The sequence below is a fragment of the Rhinichthys klamathensis genome, unplaced genomic scaffold, assembly GCF_029890125.1.
Source record: "Rhinichthys klamathensis goyatoka isolate OS25496 unplaced genomic scaffold, OSU_Roscu_1.1 h1tg000006l_1, whole genome shotgun sequence".
NCBI lineage: Eukaryota > Metazoa > Chordata > Actinopteri > Cypriniformes > Leuciscidae > Rhinichthys > Rhinichthys klamathensis.
In genome coordinates, this window is record NW_026606559.1 from 2,424,160 (window position 1) to 2,447,565 (window position 23,406).

The following is a 23,406-nucleotide window of genomic DNA, read 5'->3' on the forward strand; positions in this document are numbered from 1 at the left end:
GTTTCAGACACCGGTTCACGCAGAGGCGTTCCCCTTTGCGTCAAATCAATGCAGTACGAGTTCCCTTTCGAAAGGGAACAACGAGCAGGTGATGGTAATCAATTAACAAATGAGTAACCATAGCAACAAATGACCAGCTGAAACAAATGAAATACAAAGAACCAAACTAAACATACTAGTTATGACAAAAGTTCAGCTAATTATATTTATGAATTTAAATTATGATGCATTTTCCCTTTAATTGCATTTAACATGCACATTAGTGGTGTTTTGTAACACATAACACACAATTAAAAACACTCCACTTAAGTATATTCTTAAAAAAAAAATATTTGGCACTGTCAGGTTGTAAAATGTTGTGGAGAATGTCCACATGTATTTTAAAAAGATGATTTATTGTAAATGAATGAAAAAACACACATTTAAAGGCCCAAATATGCTTGGGCTACTGTACAGACATAATACAGTTATGAAATAATAAAGAAATAATTATTATTTCATATATCAGGCTTTGCAGGGTTGAAATGGTGGTGATTTAGTTTTGACACATTGAGATGCACCACTTGCATCCTTTGTTAACACAGTGTCATCACATGTTTGAGGGCCCTGCAACAAATATGTTCTCATTTCCCATATTCCAAAATAATGTCTGCTATTCACATGCACTTCACATTCAAACAACAGGCAATGTGCTTGATGTCTTGATTATATTTATGGACATCATCAGTCACTGAAGATTTGTCAGCTGTTTTAAATGACTTCCAGGCGTTCTTCCAGGTTGTTTTCTCTTTTGTACAGACCAAAAGCCTTCTCTAGCACTTAGAGCCCTACTGGGTTTCATCCACAGGACAATAACAGTAAAGAGAGAGGGATTAGGTTAATTGATTAATGTCTGCAGCGATTTTTACGGTAACATTGGGACCATGTTACGGAAACAGACCGGGGCCCCATATGGAGGAGGATAGCCTGGAGCAATGACATGGCTTTCCAGGAATATATTGGGGCCTCAGTCAGATCACACATGACAGCCAGAGGTCTAGAGATAGCTATTTATACACATACACGCACACAACAGATGCTCTCACGCATACACACACAGAGATCCAAACAATGCATGCGCGATGTATACAAATAAATCCAGGTGCCGGCAAATCATCACAGACACACATGCACACATAAGACTATCCTAAATGCGACAAAATGCAGTGCATGTGGCACAATCTTAGACACATTGCACGTTGGTCCTTATTTGCAACTTGAGTTCAAATCTGTCTACCATCATTTCCCGATCACACCTCCTCTCTTTTCGCAATAGTTTCCCATCTGTCCTATCCCGTTAACGACCAAAAGCCCGTAAAAAAATCCGAAATTTTTTTATTTTGTTTTGGATGAAGATATTATTACGTTTTAGGCGACATTCGTGTGGACATAACTTTTTATTACTGCTGTAAGTGAGCTCTTACTGTAAGAGCAAATGAGTCACACCATACAGGAAGTGACCTGTTTCTTAGGAAACCAGTGTCTGGACACATGTTAAAGCAATACACCACACTGAACTCCATTTCAGCACGTTTCAAAACCTATGTTGTCCCAACAGTATTTAACATCTAAAATCTCCAAATATGGCACAATGCGAATATCTGAGTCACATTTAAAAAAATATTTTATGTGTGCTTGTTACACATTACATATGATGTAGTTACTATAGTAATAACTATACATTTTACATAATTACATGCAAGTAACCCTAAACCAATATTTGTATGAATGTATGACCAGTTGTATGAATGAGTGAGTGAATGGGTGAATGTGAGGCAATATGTAAAGCGCTTTGGTGGCCATTGGGTCTGTGAAAGTGCTTTATAAATGCAGTCCATTTACCATTCCAACCTATTGATTTTGCATGTACTTAATTCCTATAGTAATAACAGTAGATTATACATATTTACTGACCCTAAACCAAACCCTGACCCTAAGTAAGTAATTAATTAATATTACTATTTGTTTAGTTACACAGTAGCAACGTCACCTCATGGAAGACGGAAGGAAAGACATTGTTTTTAAGAATATGTCTGCACATTATCACACATCAGATTCAAATATGCGCCAGGTGTGATGTCACTGACATTAAAATAAAATAATTACTTACATTTCAATGTGTTCCTCACTTAAAGCAATCATATGGTTCAGAATACTTATTGTTGCTTTGTGTGTGTGTGTGTGTGTGTGTTTTTGAAGCACATATGGCCTGATGTTTTATAAAAATGTGTTGCGCAAATATTCTTCAGAATTTCTCCTTTTGTGTTCCATGGAAGAAAGAAAATATTGCGGGTTTGGAACAACGTGGCGATGAGTATATAATGACAGAATTTCTATTTTTGAGTAAACTAGTCCTTGCAGTGAGAGAGGAATGAGAACAAAGGGTCTCTTACATATTTGCCTGAGGGCTGACACTGAGGTAAGGAGCCAGAGCTGAGTGTAGGGGAACTCGCAGGGCTGCAGAGCTCAGGAAAGGGATTGGGGATGGCAGGTAGAGAGGACGTTCGGTACTGTTGCTCCTCTTCCTGAAGTCTTCTGGAGGAATAAAGCAAAATCTCCAATTTAGGGTTATATTACGAACAAGAAACCTTGTCTCTCAGCCAAAGGTATTACTGTCAGCCTCAAATTGTTGGCGGCTTTGGGCAGCATTAGCATTTTGGGCCATTTTTTGAAGCTGCCATTAGACAGGGTTTCCTTTTGAAGTGGGGACTTCAGAGAAAAGCTGAAACACACACACACATTTGTGCCGTAGGTTTGAGAGCATGAGGGAGTGTGTGATTTGGAATTCAGAGCTGAAGTCTGAATGGTAACCTCTGAGTGAACCTTTGCTTGAGTGAACCCTCGTTCACAAGCTCGTTTTGCTCAACTTCCTGCTCTGATCCGCAGCTGAGAGGCAAAAACACGCTCACCAAATGGAAAGCATTTATTCTCAGAGGTTTCAGTATAACAGAGCAATGGAATAACAATAGTGCCACTCTTGATGGAGGCAAAGAAAGCGAAGCTGAAAAAGATCATAGTGTGTGTGCTTCATTTAAGCTATTGTTTTGGAAAATCTTTGAAGTTTTGATGTAATTTGCTCTGCTTTTTGGTATTTCTTACGGCAAAATGTGCTCTGTGCGTGTAAGTGTTTGCACACTTACTGTACACTATATTAAGAAATGTCTGAATGTCGCTGTTTTAAATAACACAATATCAAAGCAGGTATCGTCTGCAAACCAAATTCCTCACTAATTAACTTTACTTTTCTGATCAGTTTTCACAATGACTTTTGTGCAACTGGTCCCAAGGTGATTTTTAGTGGATGTATGAAGTCACTTCCCCTCAACTACAGGTGCACTTTATCATATTAACTAGAAACATGTTTCCCCAATGTTTAACAACAATAAAGGTTCAAGTATACTTTAGGGTAAGTTTACACGACAACGATATGAGTAGAGACGACACAATTGTCAAAACGATCCCCATTCACACGGATCCGTGAAAACTACTAAAAACCCTGTATTCTGCTCCCAGGCCATTAGATAGTGATGAAACACTATAGATTGAACACGTAATACGCATGTGCATGACGTCATTGTCTTCAGAGATTCACGTTTTTGTTGTTTACACGAGAACGTTTTCAAAAACTTGCACTTTGAAACCAGTTTTCAAAACTTTGGCACCCAAAAAGCCACTTTCGTGTAATCGAATGGCCAAAGCGCATAAAAGGTTTTACGTTTTTAGTTGAAAACGGTTTCGTGTAAACAGTCCCTCAAACTCTATATTGATTGTTTTAAAATGTCAGACCTATAAAATTGCTAAATGTCTTTCTTTAAAATAAACACCCAAAATGACATTCATACATTTTAAAGTGTGGCTTCAGAGTCTAAATACATTTTGGGGAAACCGTATGTGTGTGTTTCATATATTTTCAGGGTTTTTACCTGACAGCGAGGATGTGCATAGGCTGGGACCGCCGCAGTCTCTGGTGTGGGGAGGTGGACTGAGAGTGTATGTGATACGCAGCGGGTCGGTGCGACGGCTGGCCATTGTGCAGCAGTGGAGTGGATTCAGTCTGAACACTGCAAGAAGCGTACAGACTCTCAAAGGACGAGTTCATGTCATTCACCAGAGCTTCTAGATCCACGTCATCCTCTGGTAGGGAGAGAAAGGGGAAGAAAATCAGACATACAAAACCACATCTATTAGTTAGTATAAAATGTTTATTAAAAGGTTGTTATATCAAGTAAAATCAAGATATAGTCCCTATATGTGATCTAATGTGCAGTATATATCTGTCATCTGCAGTTGCTGAGCAGGAGAACAGGTGTTTCAAGTCACATCCATTAATAAATTGGGTTTGTTATCATGGCTGAAACATTGTATTAAGCAAAAAGCATCTTGGTTTCATAATCACACCACTAGAGGGCGATCTAAAATGTAATAAACTCTCACATTGTAGTTCAGGGATGTGCAGACCTATATGTAACAATCCTGCTCTTAAGGATTAAAGGGATAGTTGACCCAAAAATGTAAATGTTGTCATCATTTACTAACCCTCAACTTGTTTCAAACCTGTAAAAATGTATTTCTTCTGCTGAACAAAAAAAGAAGATATTTTCGAAGAATGTCCATAACCAAACGGTTGATGGACCCCACTGACTTCCATAGTATGGACAAATAAAAACATGGAAGTCAATGGGCCCTCTCAACTGTATGTTACTCAACATTTTTCTTCAAATTACATTCTTCAAAATACCTTCTTTTGAGTTCAACCGAAGAAAGAAATTCGTACAAGTTTGGAACAACTTGAGGGTGAGTAAATGATGACATAATTTTCATTTCTGGGTGAACTATCCCTTTAATTTTACATATATATATATATATATATATAATTTTAGTCTGACAAATCCTGAGAATGGATATTTTTTAAGTTGTGTATACATTAGCCTAGAGAACCATTTTAATACATTACAGTTTAAGGTTTGGAAGTGTGGAACAGATATACCTTCAAATTACATCTCACACAGACAAAATTGTAAACAACACAACACAAAATACAAAGAAAAACACACACACACACACACATATATATATATATATATATATATATATATATATATATATATATATATATATATATATATATATATATATATATATATATATATATATATATATATATATATATTGTATTTAGTATGCACCTAGCCACATGCTCAATACATCTCTTAACACAAAGTTAGATTATGTTCACAACAGCACATCTATATAATGAACTGAATCTTTGTAGTAATGCAGGGACCATTCTGCACCTTTTTTTAAAATATATATATTTAGAGGCTGTACCTATAAGGTGAGGCATGAACAACAACAACAAAAACAAACTTTTAAAAATATTTAGTTATTTCAGCAGTACTTGAAGTTTTTTTTCCCATGGGGACCTGGGTACAAATGTTTTGGACAAATTGTTTTGGTTAAAATGGCCTTTTATACAACACCTTATCTAGAAGAAATTGATTACAATTGGCAAAAGGCTGGGTTACCTGTGCCCTCTGCAAGACCTTTTTCTGAAAACCCATCAGATAATCAGCTGATCCCTATGTATTAATAGAGACAGGTAAGCCCCTTCTCTACTTAGAGATCCTGGAGAGCTACAAGATACATTCACACACCGAGGCTTTAGCACAGGGGGAGGTTTGAGAGTGAAGTCACGCCAGGGTAAAAGAGACAAAGTACTTATAGGCCTGTGTAAAAATAATAATTAAATAAAATATGAGGGCTTGGTGACATTAACTGATAAAAAAAAGCATTTAAGAGACAGATAAAAAAAATTGTTTTGACTTTAGCGGTAAGTCTTTGGGATGTGCTCACTCTGTTCCCAGTCTGAACCCAAACTCTGTTGAAACCAGACAAACCGGTCTATGCTCTGAAAGAGCTGTGAATATTTTAATTGAACATGGCTTATCAGCATGACAAAACAGCACTCTGAACCACATATTTGGCAAACATCAATCATGATGCAATCTTGTCCTAGCACTGAATAAGTCTATTTAAATCTGTGCACTAATGTTAATTCCAAGTGTAAATCTAAATCTAACCTCAAGCACACGTTTCCATATATTCTGGTCACTCACTTCCATGAAATTTGAATGAATGGTAACTAAAGGTTTAAGGCTTCAAAATGGAAGCACTATAAAGGTACCATGAAAAAAAAATCATGGAAGTAGTTATTAATTAATTCATAATACAGTTTAAGAGTTGTAACCACATTATTGAGTCCCAGAACTTATACCAGAGATGTGAAGTGCACCAATTTATTTGTTGACAAATCAGACATCATTAAAATAGTCTGTTTCTCACACAAAGCTATTGTATACAATCAAATGACTTGAAATAAAAGACATTTAAACTTCTATATGATTTTTTTTTAATTCTCCTTTTGCATTGCACTGAAAAAAAGAAATTCATACAGATTTGGAATTACATGAAGATATGTAAATAATGTTAATAATAATTTTCGTGTGAACTGTTTCTTTAACAGTACAGTGGAATATGCATGCACTTGGCCTTCTGAAATGGAAACAGAGGCATATTTTTGTAAGTCCAGCAGAGGGTGCTAAAAAAACAAGTGGATAAAAATCAAAACAAATTACACACTGGACAAATTCTAATCTGTAGTTAGCATCCTTTTATGACCAAACGAGCATTTGATACTATTTTTTTTTACTTTGCAAATACACTGTCCGTTTTCAACCAGCCTCACTGAGGCATAGTTACAAATTTAGGCACCAATGTGACTAGGTGTACGTTTCAGAAAATAACTGTTTTAGATAGGGTTATGCAGGCACTCCCGAAGTAAACACAGGGTTAAACAGACATGAATTAATAATAATAATAATAATGTGCACTGATAAATCATTTAAAATAAACACTACAATATTACAATAAAATAAAATAATAATAATGATGATAAATAATTGACAATTTTGAATTCATGGTAAGTCTAATTGATGAACAAATCATTCAGACCACTTTTGTGAACTAGATCAAACAATTAGTTGACACCCAGCAGGCATTTCAACGTTTATTAATGGGTGAATCGAAGTCCTGGATAAAGGTAGCCTGGGAAAACCCAGACAACTTCTGGCAAATTTAGATTTGGTCTGAAAGTTAGTCTGGCAAAGAGCTCATTCAAGCTCATTTCCAATCCGCCGAAATCGAGGCACCAATCAGAAACGTTGGGGCGGGCTTTACACGATGACGACAGCGCTGGGATTTTGAAGCAGATTTTGTAGCCTACATTACAAAGATGGATGCCGCCGTCGAACATCACTTGTTCGGATCAGCTATCGCGTCTGTTTTAAGCGATTGAAACGTTTCCCTTTTGTTAAAAACCGAGCAAAGAACAACACTCGGAGATGTTTCTCCGCCGCTCTGCATACGTCATCTCCTTCATCGCTCTGATTGGTTTTAGGTCAATCTGCGATGTCCGTTGGTGACGCCCCTCTGGAAATGATTTGTCTATGACGCTTTGCCAGACCATAACTCAGTTACAACTGAGAATGGTCTGGTTTTAACCAGGCTAGGATAAAGGTTGAAATCACTGTTGAATTTTGTTTCGTTTTTACAAATAGAATACATTTTAATATTAAAGGTGCTCTAAGCGATGTCACGCGTTTTTTAGGCCAAAACATTTTTTTGTCACATACAGCAAACATCTCCTCACTAATCGCTGGCTGCCTGTCCCCTGAACACACTGTAAAGAAACGCGATCTCTGTAGACAGCCCAGGCTCCACAAACAGCAACAAAAACAAACTGGGCTAACCCGCTCCACGAAACATGACAAACAGTTCCAGCCAATCACCAACAAGAAGGACTTGGGGGCGGGGTTTGGGGGGTTAGTGCGCGGATGAGGAGGAGGGAGGGTCTAGCTAGCCTCCGTTTTGTTTGACAATACTTTAAACGTCAACAAGAAGTGACGTCACCCGATATCGCTTAGAGAACCTTTAACATCTTCATACAGATCTTATTAAAAGGAGATTTACTAACAGCTTGTGACAGCGCAAACCCTCTTTTGGCTTTAAATGGGTCATATAATGGTACATGCACTTTTACAAGTTGATTGTACTGAAATGTGTGTTGGCAGTGGCTGTACACAACCATCATATAATGATAAAAATCCATCCAGTGTTTTTGTTTTAATCTCCTTATATGTTTTCCCCTGCCTCAAATTGAGCCGTTCGATTTTGTGACGTCACACGCTCGGAAGCCCCTCCCACGATTGTTGATTGACAGCATCGTTTCAACACAGACCCGCCCTCTCGTGAGCGAGCTGTCAATCATAGTCCGCGCGGACCGGCGCGGTCATTGTTGATATGCTGAAGCACTGTCTATGAGCAGAATGGCGTCTAAGCGATTGTGTTGTTCTGTTCTTGGGTGTAATAACGAACACAGCAGTCATTTTAATGTTCCTGAATCCGAACCGCTTAAGACGCAGTGGCTGAGTTTTGTTTTCGAAGGGAATATTCCCCACGAGCAACGTCAATGCTTTCATGTTTGCGCGAATCATTTCTCACCAGACTGCTTTATAAACGAGGGTCAGTATAAAGCTGGTTTTGCTAAGAAGCTGCTCCTATATATAAAGGATCGGTACCAACTATTCGTGTTCCTGCTGAACCTCCAGAAGAACTGAAGTGAGTGTAACGTTTTATTAATCTTTATATTAATATTTATATTAATCTTTGCAAATCGCTAGCTGCACGCTTCACAATGAATGCGGCTAAGGTTTACACTCAGGGTACATTACGGCATGTTTTCTATGTACGACGTTCTCAATATAATTCATAATCCCACGTTTATACTGAACAACGCGTTATGGTTATTGTGTTATTGTGTTACAAACGGTGTACGCACAGGACAGAGGGGCGGGGTGAGCGAAGCTCATTATCATTTAAAGTCATATGCACTGAAATGGCGTGCTGAAAACAGAGCAGTTTTTGACCAGGTAAAATAAGTGTTTTCTTACAATACTAATGAAAATTTTTAATTAAAGTATATTACAAACTTTTAATTTAGACCCTAAAGAATCATATTAGCTTCTACAAAAATGGCATTATATGACCCCTTTAAAAAACTATAGGCTATTGTCAGGATTTGCTAAAGACACGCAGTGAAAAAGTTAGCGTTAAAAAGGGGTGGACAGGGTTATTTTTGCGGCTCACCTTATTGCATATGCATTTGAAGGAGTTTCCCTTTCAGACGCAAAATTTATAGGAGGGGAGTATTTAAATGAATCATGCAAGGTGATTTAGCTACTAAGGTTTGCACTCATCAATTTACTGGTATTTGAGCCATTATTTACCACTCCAAAAAAAGCACATCTTTAACCAGACCTCTAGATTGCGTTGGTCAATATGGAAATGATCCGGCTGCATCCGATCCGTCGTCTTTAAATTGCCAGTAGATCACGCGCAGAACATTCCACTCCCATTTGCGCTTTTTTGGAATTGCGCCCACACGCAAATTTGCCCTGTTTAGTAAATATGGCCCTATGTATTTTGTTAATGTTTTCACAAACATTTAACCTTATCCCTGAGGGGGTCGGGTTTGTTTGGGCCATGGTGAAGTTTTGACATGCCCTAATTTGTTTATTTTTTATTAAAAAAAAATTTTGACTGCACTGTACACTGTATTACAGATTACACTGTATTCAGCACAAACTCTGCTACAACAATATGTGTGCAACATGTATGTACATGTTTGTAATTTTGAGAAAATAACATATGTGTGGTTGTTGAAAAAACGAAAAATTTAAGTCACTGAAGTAAGGCCATAAAACACATACTAAACATTTGTTCAAAAGACGTTTGAGTCCTGGATCTTATATAATTTTTCTAATGTAAAAAAAGAACTTGTAATTACAAAACGTTGTGGAAATCATCCTGCCCATAATTCACATAAAAAAAGAGATACTTTTTGTTTAGAAAGGAAATATGCGAGGAGGTGCGAATAACGAGCCCAAAAGGGCCCACGTCACTCCGCTGTTCATCTCCCTGCATTGGCTACCACTCGCTGCTCGCATCAAATTCAAAGCTTTGACGCTTGCTTACAGATCTACCACAGACTCAGCTCCGTCCTACTTTCACTCCCTACTACAAGTCTACGTCCCTACCAGAAGCCTTCGATCGGCCAAAGAGCGACGTCTCGCGGTGCCATCACAGCGAGGCACTAAATCACTCTCTAGAACATTCTCATTCACGGTTCCATGCTGGTGGAATGATCTCCCCACCCTCGTCCGTAATGCAAAATCCCTGACAGCATTCAAAAGACAACTAAAAACTCATCTCTTCCGTGAGTACTTAACATAAAAAAAAATAAAAAAAATAATAATAAAAAAATAATCTTCTCTTTTAAATCTTTCCGTCCCTTTTAAATCTTCCCTTGTCTGGCTTTTGCTACTCTGAGCAATGCCTGAACTTTGTATTTTGAACACTTCTTGCGTCGTTCTTCTGTCTTCACGATGATTTGCTTGCTTTAGTCCTCAGATGTAAGTCGCTTTGGATAAAAGCGTCTGCTAAATGACTAAATGTAAATGTAAATGTGTGCTTCACACCTGAGGAGATAAAGACCCTCACCTGATGTGCCTTTCAATGAGGAATGTGACTGAGAGGGAACTACAAAAAAAATGGTGAATTCTGAAGAAAGATGTTTCAACGCTGAAACAACAACTGACATTTTAACCACATTTCAATGTTGAAGTTCAGTCACATGCTCAAAGAAATGATTTATCCATGAATCAGAGATTTCTACATCTTTCATATACTCTCAAGAATGGGCTACATAATTAGTTATATGGACCACGTTTGTGCAACATATTCATTAAATTGAAAAGAATGAGCAGGATATTCTTTAAAAAGTAACTGTTTGGTCCATAATGAGAGGTATAAGATTCAGATCTACATTATCAAACATAAATTGTAGCCATTGTTGACGAACTATAGACATAAGAAAGTTCAACTATTTAAAGGGGTGGTTGATTGCGATTTCACTTTTTTCATTTTAAATAGTGTGTAATGTTGCTGTTGGTGCATGAACAGTATCTGCAAAGTTGCAGCGCTGAAAGTTCAATGTAAGCAGAGATATCGTCTTTTAAAAATCAGGAAGTGTAAATGCCTACAAAAACGACTCGATTGGGACTACAGCTGGGTTTTAGACGTCACTAACCCATACATTTGCATCAACCCTCCCCTCCGGAATACGCAAAAAAGGGCATGGCCATATTTCTCCGGCTTTGCCGAAGAGGAAGAGTTACAGGGGAGAGCTAGCCATGCCGTCGAAAGTGTGTTATTTTCATCCAGCTGTTAGGTCTTCTGTGTTCGGGCTTCCTACGGACGCTATAGTTCGTCAACAATGGCTACAATTTATGTTTGATAATGTTTCTGACAATTACAATCGTAATTTAGCTCTTTGTGCGGCACATTTCACTGAAGACAGCTTCCAGAATCTCCAACAATTCAATGCCGGATTCCACAAGAAACTGTTGCTGAAAACTGTATTACTCATGTAATCATTTGTATTAAATGTTTAATCAAGATAAAAACGTATCTCAAAAAGCTAACAAGCAGCAGTAGCATTTTCAAGTATAACAGGGTATCAAACTTCTTATGTAATCATAGAAGAATAGAATAATAATAATTCAAAAACGTACCATTCAGAAACGTTTTGTAACAGCCGTGTTTGGGGAGGTTCTGTTTGACTCTTCATCGCCGCTTTCTGGGTCTGATTCGGGCTCAAACTGATACGGCAGTATCGACACCATTATTTACATTAACCGGAGCACATGAAACTTACGCCCGTAAAGGTAAGGGGCGTGACTGTTCCGGACAACCTGCGCTACGCAGTTTAGCCAATTACAACACACCGGCTCAAACTAACCAATCTGAGCCCACTGCCTGTTTCTGAGGGAGTGGCTTCATAGAATCAGGAAGTCAACCGGTCGTTCAAATGACAGAGGAGAAAGAGGCTTACAATAAAGGTGAAATTTATGAAAAATAAGACTTTTTAAAAAAGAAAAACCACGAATACATGTTACATTGCACCCCATAAACACAATCATGCAAAGAAAAAAAGCAGTAAACCACCCCTTTAATTATTTAGAGACATTCTGGAGACAGCAAACCATCCTTCAACCTTTCCTCAGGATATGAGGCACTGAATTCTAAAAGCTTTTTGTTTTTACAGAAAATTTTAAAATTTAAATCTGGTATGTTTCAGGTAGAGGCCTGCGAGGAGGGTCTGAGACTCATCTCAGACGTCTCTTATACATGAATGATTCAGGAGAACAGCTCCTCCAGCCCCGCCGGCTGCAGTCAGTACTCAGCATTCAGCGAGTGCAGAACGTAATGCAAACTGACTCAGCAGCCATGGGAACACTGCATCAAATGTACTGTCTTATTAGCTTGTGGGAAATCAAATCTGATTAAACTATTGCTAAAATGATTTGTGAAAGTACAGACTGCAGTGCCAGAATCTGATTATAGCCATTGGAGCTGTTTAAATTCCAGGCTGAGGTGAATTGAGTTTTTCCAACGTTTTTGCCATTTCACATCAGAATGGTGGTAGCGCCAGAGTTGGTGCTTGGCTGGTTGGGATTAGAGTCAAGAACCAAACAATTCCAAAGAATTGAGAGTCAAATGATGACCTAAGTGAATTTGTTTCAGTCCAAGTCAAGGGTTAGTACTTTTTTTCAGCAAGGACACATTAAATTAATGAACAGTGACAGTACATTCATAATGTAGACTAATAAAAGATTTCTATTTCAAATAAATTCTGTTCTTTTGAACTTTCTATTCATCAAAAGATCCTGATAAAATCCTGGTATGTGGTATCACGGTTTCCACAATCATGGTTTCCACACGCAAAATAAAGCCAAGCAGCACAAATGTTTTCAACTGTGATAATAAGAAATGTTTCTTGAAAACCAAATCAGCATATATTAATGATTTCTGAATGATCATGTGACACTGAAGACTGGAGTAATTGCTGCTAAAAATTCAGCATTTCATCACAATAATAAATTAAATTTTAAAAAATTAAAATAGAAAAGTTATTTTAAATTGTAATGACATTTCACAATATTACAGCTTTTTCTGTATTTTTTTTATCAAATTAATGCAGCCTTGGTGAGCATAGAGACTTCTTTCAAAACATTTTGTAATCTAATTAAATTTTGTATTATTAATTTCTATTCTTTTTTGTTGTTGTTGTTGTTGTTGTTGTTTGTTTGTTTGTTCTGTTGGGTATTTATCTTTTTACTATTGTGATCCCATCTATGGTGTCCTTGAAGACTAGCATTGGATGTACTCCACCTAGTGGTTCCTAGTGACTTGTAATCAAGTACTGATTTGTTTTCTAATGAAGTATTGTGGTGTAAATGTTTTGTACTTTTTTGTACCCTTTCGAAGTGGAACTTTGATACTGCGTCTTGGTGTTGATGCTATGGGGAACACCATCAGAGTGAGTGGTGTCTAAAGTAATGTGTAAATAATTGCCAATAATCATTGGCAGACAACAGTCAATGACGTCACGTGTGGAGTGCCATATGGGGTGTCTGAGTTACACATCTCAGCTTTTTTGTCTTCAGGAGCCGCTTTTTTGTATGCGCGTGTAAGACAAGAGTCTGCTGGAGCGTGTTCAACTCTCAAGGAAGCTGGATGCGCTCATTACGATACATTTGTGGTAAGAAGCTCTGTTCTTGCTTGATTTTCTCCCGAGGGATAAGAATCTAGCGTTTGCACGGAGCGTATTCAGCTCTCGAGGGAGTTGGAGGCACTCATGGCAATGCATTCAGAGTAGGAGGCTCTGTTATTGCTTGATTCCCTCTGGAGTGATGAGAGTCGAGAGTCTGCACCTCATGGTTTGGGTCCCAATGCAGCTGACATGGCAGGGCAGGATCGATCGCGGCGATTTTATTTTTCCCTTTTGGGCTTCTCCTGCTAGCTCTGGCCGCTCTGTGGCCACATCTGACCTGACTGATTAATGTGACATGTCTTATTCTGAGGAATTAGATCCCTCCTCCGCTGTCCTGCATATAAGTTTGTGAGCCTTTTATTCCTCCTAGATCTCCACATTGAGGTGTCAATATAATGGAGGAATTTGTATTCGTCTTGTATAGTCTCTCCCGTGTAGTCAAACTATTCCTGTGTGAAGAGGCTGTGTGAGGATTGATATGTGAGGATGCCCCAATTGAAGAGTTGCTTGCAAGCCATGTCTCCCCTGGTGCTGCATCCTCTTTGAAGTTTGCCAATGGAGGGAGCTTGCCAATGGAGGGAGCATGTTCAGCTCTCCAGGAAACTGAATGCACCAACTGCGATGAGCCGTGTTGAGGGAGCTCCCCTCTCGCTTGACTTTTTTCTCGTGGGTTTTCTTCAAGTGTTTGCACCTCATGGTTTAGCATGGCAGCTTCAATCATGGGGTCGCAGGTGGGCAGAGTAGAGGCAGATGTTATGAAATAAGTCTATCTCCTCTGCTTACCACCTTGTGGCTCATGACAAGGCATATGCTGAGGCAGGCCTGTGGGGCCCTGCACACTATGAAATCTGCCCAATCTCCGCTCAGCAGTGCTGCCAGAGGGTGGTATCCCCTCACTGTGAAGAGTGTTGGGACACAGGTGTTGTAGGGACTCCATGCCCACCTATTGAATGGTCTGAAGCTGTCCAAAAAAAGAACAGATCTAGCCATTCGTGCCACAAAGCACACAGCCAGTGGATCGGCCATTCTATAGTTGCAATAGAGACATCTGTGATAAGGAGAAAGAGAAAATCTTTCTCTTCAATGCTTTGATCTCACACTCTGACCTCTTCAGTCAGCCGGTGAGGCGGTTGTACAGATGTTTACAGAGCTGGGGTCTCAGTCAGCAGCTTTCATGAGATATATCCCTCTCTGGGGGTTCCGTGAGGGTTGAAGGAGTGGTATTTAGCAGAGATAGGAAACATTTTCTCTCTCGCTCTAAGCTTAGGCTGACGTTGGGGTCTGCCTACATAGACCTGCATGAGTTCTCCTATAGAGAAGTTAAAGGGGTGGATGGAGTTGCAAAATTCAGCTCTATTGCCCTCTCCAACCTCATAGGCTTGGAAAGTAGATTGGAGACAGATTATGTTTGCTCGCTTCTCTAGAACCATGCTTAAGCCATACATCCTTAGGGTTGCTGCAGTGAAAACGGAATTATGGTGGGCAAACTTCCCTCTATTTTTTTGCCTCCCTCCCCAACTATTGTTGAGTTTTGATGTAAGGACATACGCTCCCCTTGAATGTGTGCTTCTATAGGCAAGTCAGGGTATAAGCTGCTCTCCCCCGGTTACATTGGGATCTTTAAGTAGGGAATAAAAGCGGCTTTCTTGGAGTATAGAGTCTGGTTTAAGAGAGTTATTGGGCAAACTGCAATATGTCCGTCAGACAAAACAGTTAATGGCGTGCAACTCAGGCACTCTTTTATACTCATGGGCGCTCCGTGTGACCTCATGGACTGCCGTCTGACAATGATTATTGCCGTTTGTTTACACTTGATGGCATCACCCATAGCATCAACAATTGGCATTGATGTGATTGTAGGTAGCATTTTGAGGGCATTTGTTGAGACTTTTATTTTGAAAGCCGTGACTCTTGACTCTTCTGTCAGATACAGTTTGAGTAAAGAGTGCCTGAGAAAAATGCTTTGTCCTGATTCAGTATCTGCGGTCAGTTGTCAAGCTATATGTCAGTGTCATTATTCTAACGTTATTTTCGTAACTTATGAAATAAAATAAAAACGCAAAGGCGCGCGCTATATATCACTTCACGATATATAAAGAGCAAAAGAAGTTACGAGCATGCAAAGTCGTAGTTACATTGTCAATTAGTAAGTCATGAAATTATGAAAAAGTACCAATAAACTACTTAACTGGTAAGTTGTGTGTTAGCTGGTAAGGATTTACATGTAGGTATAATTTTCATTTTATTCATCAGGGGCAGTTTCGTTATGTTTCATTTACAGTTCAGTTCATATACAGTATTATACAGGAATTAGGTCGGATTCCTAAATTTTTTTTATTTTTTTTGTCTTGTCCAAATGTGCCATCTCAGTAATCATTAAGGATGTTGTCAGTAATGATTACGGTGACTTTTATCTTCTGTAAAATGGTCTGGAAAAATGACCTCAGGTAATGCTAACATCCGCATGTGAATGTCTGTGATTGCTAAAATTTGTATTATTATAACGCTTTTCATCGTGTGTTTTTTTTACCTACCTGAGCTACCGTTCGCACACCAATCTTAAGCATGCTTTCCTTTCATTTCAATATGAATGGTATCCGATGCAATTATTTTATTATAAAATTAATAAATAGAGCCAAATCACAAAAAAGAAAAGAAAAATCTGTGAAGACTATCCATTTTAATATCAGTATCAGGTAAGAGTAAGATGCTTGTGTAGATTTCGCTGCTCACTTATGAGGGTTTATTATAAACAGCTGCTTCTATAAACTTATGAAGTTTAGTTAAATAAGGTTTTTATAATAAATTAAAATTATATCAATAAATAATAACTTAAGTCATATGTCATGTGATGCACGCAAGTACAGCACATTACCTTCTGTAATGCCCACATCTAGAAAACACACACTCCCACCTAGTGTTGTCAAAATATTCGGTACTTCGTTACTAAAAAAATTTAAACGTACCGGTGGTACCGAGTACCCGGTCAAACCCGGTTCTGGATGCGCATGCATACACGAATGGCGTGAAGTTGCGTCCTCTTCATGAAAGCGCTGAGACATGGCGACCGGCGGCGCTGCTAATGCAAAAAGACTATTTAAATATTAACCCTGCATGTTGCTTCTCTCTGTGTGAATGAACGGCGCAGACGCGCGGTTTCATTTAACGTTACCTCACACACACACTGAAGCACGAGTGACGCTCGCGCTGTTTTCAGTCTCTGCTGTCTCACGGTATGATGCAGGGGCGGATTGGCCATCTGGAGCACCGGGACTTTTCCCGGTGGGCTGCTGGCCAATGTGGGCCGGCCCGGTACACAATCTACACATATAAAAATATATATATATAAAAAAATTACGGAAATCATAATATTAGGCTACATTTCTTTTCTACACAAATGGATGAGGGAATCGATCGCGCGGGCGCGGCCGACAAGGAGTGTGTTTCGTGTACATGCTAGTGATGGGCGGATCGATCCTGAAGTATCGATGCTTCGATACTGACGTGGTATCAAAAAGGATCGATCCTCACATAAAAATATCGATCCAAATGTGTATTTTTTTTTACCAGTAATTTTTTATTAATTTAGCACACAATTCAGTGCGTAAAATAAGCTTCTAAGTGGAAAAATAAGCGAATGTTAGCGAGTGTGTAGGATAGAACCTTTTCTCCTAGTCATCTGTATACAAGACGAAACCAATCAATCACAGAGAGCGTTCACTGCTGGTGCTTCGGCTGAGCTCACAGGCCCAGTGCGTTTGGGAAACGAAGGCTTGCTTAGATGTCAGAGAAACAATCGGGAGTTATTTCGCAATAAACAAACCAAAACTGTACATAACGGTTTAAAATGTTGACGTCAGTAAGATCTTTTTTATGAAATTAATATTTTTATTCAACAAGGATCGATGCATTAAATTGATCAAAAGTGACAGTCAAGGGTTTTACATTGTAAAAAAAAAATCTACTTCATATAAATGCTGTTCTTTCAACTTTGTTCATCAAATAATTCTGCATAAAATGTATCATGGTTTCCAACTAAATATGAAACTGTTTTCAACATAAAAAATTAATTATCATCATGACTGGAGTAATGATGCCCAAAATTCAGCTTTGATCACATAAATAAATTACAGTTTACTATGGCATAGAAAACAGATAGCCTATGTTAAATTGTTAAATTGTAATATTACAGTTTTTACTAAGAGAAATAAAAATCTTACAGACCCCAAACTTTTGAACACTAGGCTAGTACTAGTAGGCTATTACTATAATTAGGGTAGTTTTGTAAAAGTCACTGACTAATTAAAGGGGAGTTGAGAGCACAAATCACAAAATATTTAGGCCTAGTAGTCATGAAAACGTGTTTAGATTTAGCATATTAATGATGCATTCACCTCATAAATCATGACACACTGCTCTAGCACAGGAAAGTGCATACAAGTTCAAATGCATGCTTTTAAAATGAAAAAGTATCGGTATCGGTATCGATATCGGCGATACTGGCCCTGTATTTACTTGGTATCGGATCGATACAGAAATTTGCAGTATCGCCCATCACTAGTACATGCATGTGAGTGTATTGCCCTCCCTCCCTGTTAAATTTGGTCTACTCCAGATTGCGTATCTTGAAACACGCCCTTCACGTCCTGGAAACACAACAAGCCAACGCCGATGAACTAGCGCAGAATCAGATGAAAGCCGACTGTGTTGTCGCCTCGCGTCGCCTGTGTCGCGGGAAAAAAGCTGCACTTGAACACACCGAGAGAACTACAGCCGACTGTCAGCTAGAATGCGCGTTCTGCGCCTGCGTGTAAATGAGGCAACTGTCTATTTCTGCAGATATATTCGCCTATATTCGTCATTCAAAAAGAGAAACCGACGCTGCCGGCTGCAGATACACACCGTAAACCAAGCAATGCGTGCTTACCGTTCTGAATATCAATCCTGCTAAACACTTTCTTTATTCCACTCCTCTCATGTTAATATTTAAAGATCGCCAAGGAACACTCAGGTAATATGACGTAACATTAGAACAGCCTTCTATCTGTGCTGTTTTGACTTCTTTGCTCGCTGTTTTGCTATTATTCTCCTGCAGTGCACTGACTCGTTCACTAAGCTGAACAGCCAATCAGAGTTCCCTCTTTCACCGACATGTCGAATCGGCCGAAAAAAAGCCGACGAGGACCAATTTCAGCCGACGGTTAAAAAAAGCATTAGAGGTAGATGCTGTGAAATGCTTCAAATTAACAGATTATACATTTGGCGCGAAGAGTAGCAGTTCAACAGGCTCTGATGGCTCTAGCTCCCCCTGACTAGCTGATATGCTGTCTTGATAGTTTTATATGTTGTGTGTCTTAATGTTCTTCTGTTTGTTTCCCTTTGCTTTTACAAAAATGACCTAATAGGCTATATGTTGTGTTACTTAAAATAAATGTTTAAATAGCATTTATTTTTGTATTGTGTTATATTTTTATGCTATAAGTGGTGTTAAAAAATATTCTGCACATTAATGGGCCAATGTGTTATGATTTGGGATGTGGTGGGCTGCTGTGGGCCAGAAAGTCCAGGGCCACTTTTCGGACCCAGTCCGCCCCTGGTATGATGACATGATTCAATTCATCTCCGAGAGTCACTTCATGAGCATTGAAGTGTTACTGTTTCATTTGAGAAAAACTATCGTCAAATCATACACGCACAGAAACTCAAAGGTCTTCACGGCAACCCGTCAAGATAAAAGTTTGGTTTAACTTAAAGAAATTGACAGAAATAATTATATTAGGCTACTGTACAATAGATTTAACTACGTCTCCATTAATTATAAATACTACTACTACTACTACTAATAATAATAATAATGTGTGCATAGAAGGTTGCTTATTTTTCACTGGATTTTTTTATAAGCAATATTTCTCAAGTCAATATCATCAATATTTTCGTTTAAACAGTAGCCTTCAATGCTTTCATAAATTTACCGTCATAAATAATAAAGTCATTGAATTGAATTGATTTTTTTTTTCAAATAGTTAAATAAATTGGAAAAATAGTTCAAACAGATTTTGCTGTGGTACCGAAATTGGTACTGAGAACCGTAAAATTTGGACTTTAAACATAGCTGATTAGACTTAAAAGGAGGAAACACACATTAATACTAATTGAAAGTGCCAGTCTGTCTCTGCTGCTCACTTATGATCACCTGCGATGGTTATTAATATGTACTGTATAACCAGGGCCTTAAACCGGGAACACACAGCGCGATTTCCGTTGGATCGCTGTTTTATTTTTCATTACACGATTGTCTGGGGTACCATTAGTGGCTGTTGTCTGCACATTACACGATGGATCGATGGAACCAACAGTGGGTCACACATTACCAAACATTTCAATGGGAAGAATCACAGAAAACTTTGTCTGGTCTACAAACTTAAGCCGGGGACACACTTAACAACTGTAAAGCCCCGTTCACACTACACGCGACGCGATACCATTCATTTCAATGGGGAGCTGGCGATTTCCAGCGACACGCACGACAGCGACCGTTGGCGACCGGATGGGGCGTGTCTGGCGACGCGACAAAGTTGAGATCTGTTTAACTTTATGCAAATGAGGAGCGACTTTCGGGAGCGACAACCAATAGGAGCGGAGCGCGTATGATCCTTCTCCACATCATTGGATGTCATTCATAAAGGCAACCAGTAGTGGGAACTCCCACTAGCGACCTCATTGCCAGCCACTGGCGACATGCAGCGACAAAGTCGCTTGTAGTGTGAACGGGGCTTAAGGCCAATTATGAATGTAATTTGATACTTACGACTGATCATGCCCAAAAGCGCCGGGTCAGACACAGTTGTGTTCAGTCGGTGTTAACAGTCGGTGTTTAAAATCTGCTCCAGTCGTTGGAAACCGTCTGTAAGTGTGCTCAGTTCAGTCTTAGAATGTTTCAGCTAGTCGTTAAGTGTGTCCCCAGCATAAGTTTCACAATCAAACACACTCGAGAAGTGATACAGGAAATAATGTAAGATCATGCGCGAGACTGGATTTCTTCCTGATAAAACTTGTAGCCCGCAAAAAGCTTGCGATCCAAGTTGTCTGTGCGGTGATTTGCAGCGAAAAAGAAAAAAGAAGAATACGAAGAAGAATGGTTGTTTTCAGAAGCCATACTTGCTGATTCTGTTGCAGGTATATTACTCCTCCCCCTATAGCTATCCCTTCCCACCCATCTTACTCTCTCATTGGTTGTAGATTGTCACGATGTAATCAGTCAACACATTTCACACTGCATTACTCTAAGTTGCAGACAGGTCCAGATAATTTTGCACGCAAAAATCTCATGGGCATTGCCGATGCATCGGCTCTTCTCTCAGATCACTTCTTTGATAATATACATTATGCAATTGTAACTCATGTGAACGAGCACAGACTTGCCTCCAATTTCAGGAATTTGTTCATGATTACTACCACAAAACTGTCAGCGAGTAAAAATTGGGGCTATAATAATGTAGTATGTACCAAGAATTAGATATTTGTCTTAAATGATGGCCCAAGGTTTTGAGAGTAATGTGTATGAAAAATGGAAGTTTCCAATGATTAGTAAAGGGTGATACCCAAACACACCCTGATACGTCACTGATTTTCATATGGGTCCACTTTAGCAGTGGTGTGCATTAGCTAATTTACCACTGTGTATCTGGTAGTGGGACAGTGGCAAAATACATCTCAGCTAATCTACTTTTGAGGCTGCTGATTCTTGGCCCAAGACAAGTGGTTAAATTGTTTCACTTATGCCAAAGACTGTTAAAGAAAAAGTTTTAAAAGCACCATGTTTTATAGCACTATGTTTATGACTGAGTTCATTAGGCCATCCAGCTGGTGACAATTAGCATGCAAATTGTGAGTGAACAAAGAGACGGGAGTACTAAGAGGGGAAAGGAGTGGCTTTGGCAGGAAAGTCCTGTAGAAGACCTGTGGGGGAGATATGTGCCTCAAAAACACACACAGATGTTTACATGTGAAAGGAGGCAGTGGAGCAAGTCTTTTCACAGATATAGACAGCACTCTAATAAAGCTTTCCCAAGTTGTCTAAACAATACAGTGCCTTCATATAAGCACCACACAGGAGGGGTGGACAGAAGGGAAGGAGGGAGATATAAAGGATGGGGGATTCATATAGAGAAGGAGTGGGAGAAGAATAGAAAATAGGACCCTGAGTTTTATTTTAGTTAACCATACAAGTTAGTTAATGTAGATGCAGAGCTGATCCTGATTCTTCAGTATATACCATATACAATACAGTGAATGGTGATGGGTCTGTCAAGATTCAAAGATTACAAAAAAAGGTAGTTTATACGACTAATATGCTATAGTTTTACAGTAGCTTGTATAAGGATAATAGTGGAATTGAAGTCAATTTTCACACAATATATTATTAGCCATGTAATGACATGAGGTCACAGGATAAAAGTGGTCACATTATCGAAACTTCTGCGAAATTGGAAAAGGAATGTTCATTGTCAATAGTGTAGCGATGCATGAAGCACTTCCAAATCCAGCAGCTTTATATTGGTAAACGCAGAAAATCCAAGAGTTAACAGTTCAATAAACTTGAAGGTAATGTAAAATCCACACGATATTTTTTTTTCCTCAAGTGTCCCTCACACAAAATTCACAATTGCGTGGATTCCTATTGAGATGACTGCATTTCACCTGCAGAATTTCACCACATAAAGGGAATATTATATTATATAATATTAGATTAGATATATAATTGTAACCAAAACTGTTAGGTTACCAACATTCTTCAAAATATCTTCTTTGCCATTCCACAGAAGAAAGTTATACAGGTTTGAGATGACACCTTAAACAGCTTTCTTGCAATAAGCAGTTTTTTGGTGTGCATGTAAAAGTAGTCAGAGAGATTATGATAGCTAAAAATGCCCCTGGCAGTCAAGCAGCAGAGCATAAAAAGAGAGGGAAAATCTGGAAAACCAATAATGGAGATCAAGGCCTGTTCTTGGGAAACATCAATCTAATCAGTGAGTTTCATATACTTCACATTCCATAATCTTATAAGCCCCGTCCGCCCACCACACTGAAACCATTCTTTCTTCTAAAGAATGCAATGCACTGGATATTGCTGCTTAAGGGTCCATCAGAACCATGCAGTGTAGGAGAGGCACTGACCTCAACAAAGGGATACCTTAAATAACTCTGCAGTGGTCCGATCCAGCCTTCCAGTTTCGAACCCAGAACTAGTAAATTCGAACCTAGAACTGGCCCCATTATACTGTGGCTGTCGTCGCATCATCCAGGTGGATGCTGCGCACTGGTGGTGGGTGAGGAGAGACCCCTGATATGATTATAATGTACTCTGGGTGTACAGTTGTACAGTAAAGTGCTATATAAATGCCTCATTCATCCATCCATTCATTCGTAAAGGGGTAATTAGGTAAAGGGTTCATTGACAAGATGCTCATTTTCTATTAACTTATCAAAAAGCTTCCAGAATGAGCTCATTGAGGAAGTCAAGGATGACATCTATACCTGGCTGCAACCCCCCAGAGCATTTGAACGATTTGATCGACCTTGGCGTCTGTCTTGACAGCCGCATGGAGCTAAGAGCAGAGTCCAAGGTTTCTCCG

The 23,406-nt window shown here is 39.0% G+C and overlaps 1 protein-coding gene across 5 annotated transcripts in view; it reads right to left on the bottom strand.

Moving 5' to 3' along the window:
* Window positions 1-23,406, bottom strand: part of grb10b (growth factor receptor-bound protein 10b) — a 139,041-nt gene that overhangs the window by 64,601 nt on the left and 51,034 nt on the right. For 4 of the 5 annotated variants that reach the window (XM_056257551.1, XM_056257524.1, XM_056257560.1 and 1 more), the window contains 2 exons: window positions 3,963-4,173; window positions 2,433-2,574 (listed from right to left, as the gene is read on the bottom strand). In XM_056257551.1, coding sequence (XP_056113526.1) covers window positions 2,433-2,574; window positions 3,963-4,173 — 353 coding nt within the window. The remainder of the gene's footprint in view (window positions 1-2,432; window positions 2,575-3,962; window positions 4,174-23,406) is intronic. The other variant, XM_056257542.1, reaches the window with a different exon arrangement.